General features: G+C 42.5%; 1 protein-coding gene and 1 non-coding gene across 3 annotated transcripts; both read left to right on the top strand.

The window, feature by feature from the left end:
* Positions 391-7,080, top strand: LOC8060068 (protein ACTIVITY OF BC1 COMPLEX KINASE 1, chloroplastic). Of its 2 annotated transcripts, none has more exons than XM_021461487.1 (15): positions 391-632; positions 1,149-1,503; positions 1,588-1,794; positions 1,904-1,993; positions 2,114-2,260; positions 2,453-2,617; positions 2,801-2,941; positions 3,033-3,212; positions 3,447-3,642; positions 5,558-5,685; positions 5,787-5,858; positions 6,056-6,168; positions 6,245-6,392; positions 6,491-6,560; positions 6,661-7,080. In XM_021461487.1, the coding sequence occupies exons 2-15, from the start codon at positions 1,189-1,191 to the stop codon at positions 6,729-6,731; spliced, it is 2,043 nt and encodes a 680-aa protein (XP_021317162.1). In that variant the 5' UTR covers positions 391-632; positions 1,149-1,188; the 3' UTR covers positions 6,732-7,080. The 2 variants fall into 2 exon arrangements, with proteins under 2 accessions (XP_021317162.1, XP_021317163.1); XM_021461488.1 differs by having other exon boundaries at positions 1,166-1,503.
* TRNAA-UGC lies at positions 8,324-8,396 on the top strand. Its single transcript has one exon. It is a non-coding gene; the product is annotated as a tRNA-Ala (tRNA).

Genomic DNA, 11,059 nt, shown 5'->3' on the forward strand with positions numbered 1-11,059 from the left:
CGCGGACGGCGACGCGGCAGGATAGCTGCGCGGGACCGCAAGCGAGCGAGCCGCGAGTCGGGACGCACGAGAGTCCGGATTGGTTGGGTCTCTGTCCGTTGGTCGGGTGTTAAGTGCGTCCGGACACACACCTACGAGCCGGACGTCCGGGCGCTAGGTGCACCGGTGACTAAACCCTTTTTCTTTCCACATTTGGGCAAAGCAATCAGGCGGCCAGCACCGTACAAATTGTGGATAGCACGGTTTCCCCTTCTGGCACGCGTGACGTGGCCACGCCGTTACACCGAGTGGCTAGCATCTACCCCCACTCCCACTCCTCTTCTTTTCGCCGTGGTGGCCATGGCTGTGGCTACGTCAGCAACGCGTGCGCCGCCTCTCCTCTGCTCCGGACCACACAAAGACACAGGGAGAGAGAGGCAACGAAAAAAAAGGGCCGTTCCTCTCCCCCCCGCCCAAACCAAGAAGAAAGTGAGAGCGCGCCGCGACCGCCAGCCAGCCGGCCGGCGACTCGGCACTGAGTGGGGACGATTCCTTCAGTTCGCTCCCAACAAATTCGTGGGGGAGGACAGGGGAAGAGGGCGGGGTCGTAAGCCGCCGGTTCTGTAGTCAGTGACCGTCGAGGAGCACGCAAGGTGAGAGTTCCTTCTGTTGCTCCGTCCCCTTCGCCGGCCGTCCCTTCGCCGTCGTTGCTTTGCTTCCCCCGCCCGTGAGGCGTGAACCCCTCACAGGCTGCGTCAATTTCCAATGGCCGGTCGCAGAGCACCTTCCCTCTCCTACCGCCACCGCCTCTGCCGAAGATGCGGCAGCCAAGCGCTCTGCTCTGGGCGACCGTGCCCGCGCCACCAAGGCGCCGCGCGGCCGAACATAGGGCAGCCGCTGCGGTCCAGGAGCGCGCCGCCGCCGCCGCCGCCGCCGCCGCTCGTGCCGGTGACGTCCTGGAACGCGCGGCTGTGGTTGGCCCTGATTTCTATGAGCCAAACCCTAGGGAGAATCCTTGCCTTACCATAATCAACCTGCAATTACTACACTATTCCATTGCTTACAGCAGGGAGCAGGACAATAGAACTCTTTCTTTTTTTCCAATTAAATTTTAGAAATACTGTTGTAATAGTGCTCCATATTGGTTGGATTAAAGCTTACTGATGCAGGTTGCCATCTTCTCCAGTTACCAGCATTTGAGGCAGAAAAATGGAGCTCTGTACAGCTTGTATCTGGACTTCAGCACAGTGGTCTCACACAATAACGACCAACCGGCGACTGGCATACCATGGATTTGCAAATTCGAGTTTCTCAGCGCCCCAAAGGAGGAGGCGAGCAGCACTCTATGTCATGAATGCCGCATCGACCGGTGCTCCAATATCACGTCAAAACATAACGCAACTTCCACGCACCAATGGCGCAGTTACCAAAAGTATATCCACTGACAAACCCAGCAGTGCAATGGAGCAACTTGATATCGAACGTGGTGTCTGTATTCCTTTCCGAAAGTACACTCCAGAAATGGTACTGAAATCTGCATTCTTCTATGTTTATAGAATTGGTTTTGCTACAAATTGTTTCAATTGTGTTCATTTCTACAATTGCTAGGTCAGGAAAAAAGTCTTGGATTCAAGAGGTTCCATACTGTCCCTTGCTAGTCGGGGAGTGGAGATAGTTTGGAAACTTGGATTTTACTGGTCATCTCTTGTGTATGACTTCTTGGTTGGACGGGATGAAGAAATTGTTCCATATCGTGCCCGGCAGCTCCGTAATCTTTTATGTGATCTGGGCCCATCTTTCATAAAAGCAGGACAGGTCATAACATTTAATCTTCATTATAAAGGATACATGTGATTGTACAATTCAAATTCATTGATCATATATCTTTACAATTGTCCTAACTTTCTTTGGTTATGTTCTTCAGGTTCTAGCCAACAGGCCTGATATTATTCGAGAGGATTATATGAATGAACTTTGCATCTTGCAAGATGATGTCCCTCCAGTCCCTAACCAGGTATCGTCTTACAACAGAAAGTACCTGCAAATAGCTCTTTAGGATTTCAGATATTAGAGTTTACACAGATGAAAGCAGAGTTATTAACCAAGTTTTGTTTTGTTGCTGAATACTTGGTAGGTGGCTTTTACCATAATTGAGGAGGAACTTGGCCAACCTCTAGAGAGATTGTTCAGCAAAATTTCATCACAGACAATAGCAGCTGCTAGTTTGGGCCAAGTTTACCGCGCCACACTTAGAGAAACTGGCGAGGATGTCGCTATTAAGGTTCATATATTTATTTTGTTTCTGTTATCTGTTTACTTCCTTATTATTACATTTATTTACTCATTTTCTAACTATGGTCCTTAAACAAGGATGAATATAAATATATTCTGTAACCTTTGATGATCATATTCTCTGTACAAACTGTGCTCTGTAAGTCATACTTATCTTTTTGGTTTGTCATTGACAATTTAGGTTCAGAGACCAGGAATTGAACCAATAATATACCGAGATCTTTTCCTGTTCCGCACTTTGGCTTCATTTTTGAATGGGATTAGTCTTCAGAAACTAGGGTGCAATGCGGAGCTTATTGTTGATGAATTTGGTGAAAAACTTTTGGAAGAACTTGATTACACTCTTGTAAGTATTTTCTCAGCCTTTGTACTGTTGTCAATTTAACGAAGTAGAATTAGCTATTACAGTTCACATGTTCTTAACATAGAGTGCAATGATTATGTTTCAACAACAATTTCTTTATATTTCTTTCTCTTTGATAAGTGTATCGAATGCTGCTGATTTTAGTTCCTGTTTGCAATATCTTAGGAAGCTACAAATATCGAGGACTTTCTAGAAAATTTTAAGGATGATCCAACTGTCAAGATACCTCGAGTGTATAAGCAGCTTTCAGGTTCCCGTGTTCTGGTGATGGAGTGGATAGATGGAATTAGATGTACGGACCCACAGGTTTGACCATTCATATCATTGTTTATATTTCAATGGTGCAATAGTTCATTGTGATTCTGTAGCAGCATTGATTTCAGATTCACTCATGCAGGCTATAAAAGAAGCTGGAATTGATGTGGAAGGTTTTCTCACAGTTGGAGTCAGTGCTGCTTTGCGTCAGTTACTTGAATTTGGTCTTTTCCATGGAGATCCACATCCTGGAAATATTTTTGCAATGCGTGATGGTCGTATTGCTTATGTCGACTTTGGCAATGTGGCCGTTCTTAGCCAGGTCTGCAAAATGCACTTTTATAGTGGTAGAATTCTTGGCAGTTACAGTTTGTTACATTGTCGTTGCTGCTTTCCTGTCTATATATACATTTTGTACTTGTAGTCCTGCAGCCTGCAGCAAAATCTGTTATTCCCTCTGTGTTGTGAACCCATGTTTGCACTGTATTGTATTTGCATATTGTATAAGGAAACAAAAATTGCTAACATGTTTTTTCATTGTTTCTTCTTTGTGCAGCAAAACAAACAAATCCTAATCGATGCTGTTGTTCATGCTGTTAACGAAGACTATGCTGAAATGGCAAATGACTTCACTAGGCTGGGTTTCCTTGCTAGTGGTACAGATGTAGCCCCAATTATTCCAGCTCTGGAATCCATTTGGCAAAACTCAGCTGGAAAAGGCTTGGCGGACTTCAATTTCCGGATTGTGACTGGTAATATTGATTTGCATAGCATTGTTTTATTTTACTTACACAAATTGTCATATTCTGAATTCGCTATCTTGTTATTTGTTTAGTAGTTGGTCATATGGGTTGTGAAAATTATTATTTTTACCGCTTTTCAGCATGTTTGCTTACTCATGCTTAGTGCATGTATTTTTTTTTCTTCTTTTAATGAGAAATGTTTAGCGCAACATGTCATATATTAAATGTCTTTAAAAAGAGTAAATTACATCCATCATACAACAACTTGTATGGTTGTATCCATTTACTCCACCAACTTGCAAAATGTGCAAATGAAGACATCAACTTGTCATATGTGTGCAGATACAGTCACATATAACTACCAAGTGTATTTAGGCAGGCCACATGCTAGTATGATGTGTATGAGACAGAGGTCCAAAATGCAAAATTGCATTACTTTGATGAAAACGTACCTATAACATTCCTTTGACAATGATGGTGATCGCTGCTGCTGACTTGTGCTGCATCCCTGCTAATCTTTTTCAATTAACGCCTAAGTTGAAGACATTATTGTTCTTTTTGTCTCATTGTAAGTTCAAACATTCAAATTGAGGCCACTGAATAAATAGATTAATCTTGTTTCTCTCCCACGTAAATAAACACAGAGAGTAAATAGAGGGAAGTGATTGCATCATTTATTTTGCAAATTCTAGAATCAATTGATCCAAACCTTGTCCAAGCAAGGATCATGAGGAGATGATGCGAGTAAAATATATCAAGAACATCTAGATAGCATAGAGAAACATATTGAATTGAACTTTATAATTCACAATAGAAGCGTAATAATTCTTCAGGATTCAGGAATAATAGTAAATTAGAATGTTGTAATAGTAGGATATAAGTGTATAGTAATTAGGAGCAATATATGTAGGCAAAGCCTTTGTGCTAGTCGTGTGTGTGTGATTAATGAACAAGCACAACATGCAGCCCCCCTCGTAGGGATTGTGTGTTCTCCAGCTGTAAAAGGGGCTTGGGGAGGCTGATGGATGGCAGTAGAGACGGTGGACCTGACATCGCCCGCCGGACAGTGGAAGAAGCCAGTTAGGTGGTGCCGGCAGTGGGGGAATTGTCCGGTGAAGAAGAAAAAGGGATTGGGATTAGTGATGGCCGAGGCGGAGGTGGCGGTGTGTGACTGAAGCCAGTGGGATGTGCTGAAGGCAGCATAACTCTTGCCTGTCTAGAGAAGCCTCCCTGAATTTAGGGAGGGTGGTGGTGGATGGTGGCAGCAGAGGTGGCATGCGCTCCACCAAAGCCAGATGCGGAGGGGCAGTGGCGGGAGAGCACATAGGCTGAAGATGCAGGGGAATATGAGGAGGCGGGTGAAGAAGGGTCGGCCTTGCATATTAGAGGCTAATCATATGGCTGGTCGTGTGTTATTGAATAATGTGGAGTTATTCTTGAGCTTCATACTCACTGGGTATGTCATGTGAATCTCCTTGGCAACTAGATTGGGTAGCTATGGTTCCATCGTAGTTATCATTGGAGAAGTTAGTGCCAAGTTCTATGCGATCAGCTGCCTCTCTCTGCAAGCAATGTGATATATATACCGCTGATCGCCCTGCTCCAATACAATGGTTCAGATTCCATATCATGCACGATCAAAACAATATCTAAACTTCAGAAAAAGGCAATGAATATGGGTTTATGTGCATAAAGCCAATTTATGTTCCATGCCATATTTCCAGCTTATCACAGATGCTCCTTCGTGTGTATTTGGACTGTATATGATCATACATGACTAGTTGATGCATCTGTTTGCACATTTTGCAAGCTATTGGACTAAAGTGATACATCCATACAAGTTGTATGGTGAATGCAATTTACTCCTTCAAAAAATATCTGAGGGAAGATATACTTCATTATCTAATCAAAATCCAAATCACAGGGAAGTTCAATCAGCTTGTGTACAACTATCCAATCCGCATCCCAGAAAGGTTTTCTTTGGTTATTCGTTCATTGTTGACGCAAGAAGGAATCTGCTTTACACTAAAGCGTGATTTTAAGTTTCTTGAGGTATGGTGTATTGGCATGTGCTACCATTTGAGCTCCAAAGAAAACATCAGTGAGCATTCTTTAGTTACTAACATCCTTCTTGTATGTTTCTTCATATTTAGGTTGCCTATCCATATGTAGCAAAGCGTCTGTTAACAGATCCAAACCCTGCTCTCCGTGAACGCTTGATTCAGGTAACTTGTTTAGACCCTATTAACACAACTTAAGGACTATGTGAACCAAATTGTTAATTTAAGCATCAGTACTGGAAAAGGAAAGGAAACTTTATGGTGTGAAAGTGGAAAGTTTCCAATGCATGCTCAAGTGCATTACTACAAATGTTTGTACCATGTTATGGTTTTTAGCACTTTTCTCATTTCCCCCCTGTCAGGTGCTATTCAAAGATGGGGCATTCCAGTGGAAACGACTAGAAAACCTTATAGTTCTTGCCAAGGAGAATGTGACTAAGATGAGCAGCAACCCTGCACTGAAAAAGAATAGTTCGTGAGTATTGGAACCACTCTTTCTTTCCTGTGCATGTTATTCGTACTAGAAGCTTTCTGATCCAGTGAACTGTCAGGCAAGCTGTAAGAAATCGACAATTGGAGAGCAAACTTGATCTCACTGAAACAATAAAAGATGGAGCACGGATGTTCCTTATCGATGCTGGTATCAGGAGACAACTTATACTGGCCTTCACTGAAGACTCCAAATTGCATGTAGAAGAGGTACTGTGTCCAATCTTCCTGTAAATGGTGGATGTTCCTGTCAAATATATTTGATTAAGTGCTCAATGTTTGACTGTAATTCGTTTCCTCTTTCGCAGCTTGTGGATGTATACAGACTGGTCGAAGATCAAATAGATATGCCTTCAGTTGCCCTTGAGGTTCTTCAAGGTAAGTTGATGATCAGATTCTGCTTACTTATTCCTGTGATATTGAAAGGTATTCTGTATGGTTTAAGTGTGATGAATTTACTTATGTTCTTTTTATGCAGATTTACCATCTGTTGCACGTGACTTCATGCTTTCCTGGAGTGATTCCATCCTGTCAGATCGCCAGTACTAATGATCTTTTACATAGGGCCCTGCATGGTTATGGTACCTCGATATGATCTACAAGGAAAATGGCTAGACAAGAATTCCTTCTCGCTGTATACAGTTTGTTTTTGCTTTGATTTTTGTATAGCAAAATATGCAATGTGCAGTTTTTTTTCTTTTCTCCATTGTCAATTTCTCTGCACATGCCATTTGTATAGTATAGCGCGAGGGATCTTGTATATAAAATAAAATGAGCTCGTGATTCGAATGTAGTAGAAATAGATGTACACAGTTAGCATTCAAATCAAATACATGTAGAAGCATCAAAGGCTTCTAAGCATCAAAGGCTTCTAAGTGTGTTGATCGTGTTGGATTTATTATGGGTTAGACCCATTTAAATTTAATAAATCAATAAACTCTATGGTGTGTAATTATGGACAATATATATATTGTACCAGATAGGAGCAAGTCCAAGGGTTGGAGTGGCTGGCTGATGGTACGGGAGTTTCAACTCATTATCTGCGGGTGTTTCGATAATTAATTGAGGGAGTTTCAACTCCGTGTAAAAACCCTTCAGATGCCCGTCTCCTCAGCCGCCAGTAGGGGAGTCCCTTCCCCTCCTCTCCTCTCCAGCCACAAGGATAAATAGGAGACTCATCTCCTTGGTACAACACACAGATCACAGTTCCGTTGCAAAGCAGGAATCCCCATCTCGTAACTCCGCGCGCACGGAGGAGCGAGAGGGCAGGTGCCTCCGGAGCCCTTGCCGTTCGAGACCTTGCACGGGGGATCGACAATTAGGTTTTTGGGGAGCGCCTACGCGACTGCCCAACTCCATTGCTGTTGTTCATCTTCTTCCCGGAGGTTTCTTGGTGTTGCCGGTCGCCATCTTCTCCTTCCCGGTGATTGGTTCGTCGTCTTCACCTTCGTCTCTACTCCATGGCGATCGAGGAAGGACAAAGTTCTGGAAATCTGAATGCGCGAGTCTCAGGGTATAATCTGTTCGTCTTCTCTCAGTTTTACGTCACTCTGTTTTTGTTTGTTTCAGTAGCTGTTTCCGTAGGTCTGTTTTGTTGTTGCGTAAGATATCTGTTCTCTGCTCTTGCTATGTTTAAGTTCTGCATATATGCCTCTGTTTTACAGTTTTGTTGTTTCGTTAGTATCTTCTTTTCTGTTTCAGTACATCTGTTTATCTGTTTCGATAGTTATATCATGTTTGGTGCTGTTACAGATAGTTATATATCATGCCATGCTTTGATGTTCGATATGCTTTATGGATCATGTTTATATATCGTAATTATGATTCATGACATGTTTATATTTATCAATAATATCATATATATCATTATCATATTATTAATTATGGAATTAAAATGACATGGAAATTGCCTAACAATCTAACAGATCCATGGCACATGATTTGTACCGAGGAAATGGTTACTTCGGAACAAAACACATGTTTACCTTCACTCTCCGTTGTTATGTTACGTTTCGTCCGTGTTAGTTCCACAAGTAACTGATCCAGTCACATATCGAAGTACAGGCCTTTTGATTTTGTGGTAGTTCCTGGATTCGATAGATATCTGATTAGTAATATGAACTTCACGCCACAACAACAGCGGGGATGTAGCTCAAATGGTAGAGCGCTCGCTTTGCATGCGAGAGGCACGGGGTTCGATCCCCCGCATCTCCACTTGGATGAGGTCATTTCCGTTTTCTTTTTCTCCAGTTTTGCTGAGCACCACGGACGACTACCGTATCCAATTTCCCCAGTTTTCCTAAGTGGTTACTACGGTTTTGTTTTATGGACTGGACTGAATGAATATTATGATGCATGAAAGAGCTAATGGCCAAGCTAGTTAAAAACATAAATTTTTTTTAAGATTTCCCATCACATCGAAACTTGCAGCATATATATGGAACATTAAATATAGATGAAAACAAAAACTAATTGCACAGTTTGCCTGTAAATTACGAGCCGAATTTTTTAAACCTAGTTACTCCATAATTGAACAATGTTTGTCAAATAAAAATGAAAGTGCTACAGTGTTAAAATCCAAAACTTTTTAGATCTAAACAAGGCCTAAGTAACAAGACTTTGAACAAGTTTGTCAAAAAGAAGGTGAGATCAATCTGAGGAGATAAAAAGGGTGGCTCATGTTGCCTGAGTGAAAAAAAAGAAGCAACAAGTTCAACAAGTGATATCTAAGTTGTTTTAGCATAACCGGAGCTTTATATTACTCTGAGCAAGGTTATAATCATACTAGGTGATATCACGCAATCCAAGTGGAGGATTTCACGAGAAACCAATGTAGCACACTCATGAGCTAATCTATTACAAATTCTATGAGTAAAACATAATTAAGAGAAATCAAAGCTCTGGCTGAGTTCATTCGTCTTATATAAGATAGGACCAATCTCAGACCTTTGCGTCATCCGTTTGCTCTATAGCTGCACTAGAACCTGGCAATATGTTTCCACCTGGAGTTTTGTTACACCACGGTTCACAGCAAGCTACATTCCGTCTTGGCACGGCAACACTTCTGTGGTTAGAGTATTTCGACAATGATCATACCACTTTGCTGCTCCCCCACAGACGTTTCCATCATGGTCACGGAGAACTGCCCCCGACGCTCCAATACAATTTTCTTCAAAGAAAGAAGCATCCACATTGCACTTGATGAAACCAGGAACTGGTCTCTACCAGTGGTAGCGGTCCTGGACCACACTTCTATGTACTCCTTGTGGGTGGTTGAAGTTCCACAAATCATAAGCCGTGCTTCGCCATGTCTGCATTTGTTTCTTCCCATCCATAATGACCACATGCCACACAAGAAGACAGAAGCATCTCTTGGTGGAAACAATGCCTCGTCAATCAAATCATGTGCCCACGTTTGGGGATGCAGCACCGACAATTTAACAGCAATCAGTCTTCTCACTTCAGCTCAGAAGAACTTAGCTATTGTGCAGTCCATCAAAACATGTTTGATTGATTCTTCGTCAGGTCCACATACATCACAATTTGCAGTGCGCTCAATGTGTCTCCGAAATAACACTTCCTTAGCCGGTAAAAGGCCATTCACTACTCACCACCAGAAAACTCGGACTTTGGGTGGCACACAAAGGCCCCAAATCCCCTTCCATGTTTTGTCATTAGAAGATGAGGCCCTTCCATTCCATCCGAGTATTGCTGATTCTGATCTATAATAAACGATATGCTGAGTGAACCGTGTACATACCATGGCATTCTGGTTCCCAAGCCCAGGCATCAGCTCCTGCACCCCTGATCGGCGTTTGATAGCCTATGCATCAACATGGATAAGGGTCTCTTGAATCAACTCCTCATTCTAGACCCCGCTCATCGTCAACAAATCATCTACAGTATAGACTTGTGGATTATCTGGTACAGAGAGTGGTCGCCCAGCAAAATGATTTGGCAGCCAACGATCTCTCCAGATATTTGTAGTGCTTCCATCACCAATTCTAGCTACTTATTAATCCTTTTTTAGCACCTCCCCCCCTCAAGGATTGCACACCATGTATGGCTGTCATGCTTCTTCTGCGAAGCCATCACGAAGGTAGAATCATGGAAATATCTTCCTTTAAGAACCCTTGCACACAAGGAGTTTGGGTTCTCGATTAATTGCCACCCTTGTTTCCCAAGCATGGCCAGGTTAAACAATCTGAGATCACGAAAGCCGATGCCTCCTTGTACCTTAGGCCTTATTAACAGCTCCTATCGCGCCAGTGCATATGTCAATTATCAGCCGAACTATCCCACCAATAATTCGAGATGACTGTCTTCATTTTCTGACAGGTATCTTTTGGGATAAGAAAACAACTCATTGGGTAGGTTTGCATTGCTTGTGCAACTGACTTTAGTAGGACTTCCCTCTGGGTACAGCTAGCTTCACGCCCGCTCTAGGCCCCAACTAAGGCTTTGATTTTAAGATTAAGTCCACTTTTAGTCTCTCAACTATTAGTCGAGTTTAACTTTAGCCCTCAACTACAAAATCGTCTATTTTTCACCCTCAACTATTAAAACCGGTCATTTTTAGCACCCGGAGAGAGGACAGAGCGGTTTTGAGACACTTTGAGCGGTTTTCCCTTTTTCTTTTCTACAGTTAAAACTGTGAATTTTATAATGAATTTTTGAAGCATTGGAAATTCAATTAATTTTTTGGGTAGCCTTGTTATGATGTTCTCTATGCAGAAAAATGTGAAATTATGAAAGTAAGTGGATCGCATACGGCTAAAGGTCTTGCGACCGCTGCACTGCCGTCTTCGCTCGCCCCCTTGGGCGTCTTTTTTTTTTTTTTTTTTTTTTTTTTTTTTTTTTTTTTTTTTTTTTCTTTT

This window comes from Sorghum bicolor, chromosome 5, assembly GCF_000003195.3.
Source record: "Sorghum bicolor cultivar BTx623 chromosome 5, Sorghum_bicolor_NCBIv3, whole genome shotgun sequence".
In the NCBI taxonomy this organism is placed as follows: Eukaryota; Viridiplantae; Streptophyta; class Magnoliopsida; order Poales; family Poaceae; genus Sorghum; species Sorghum bicolor.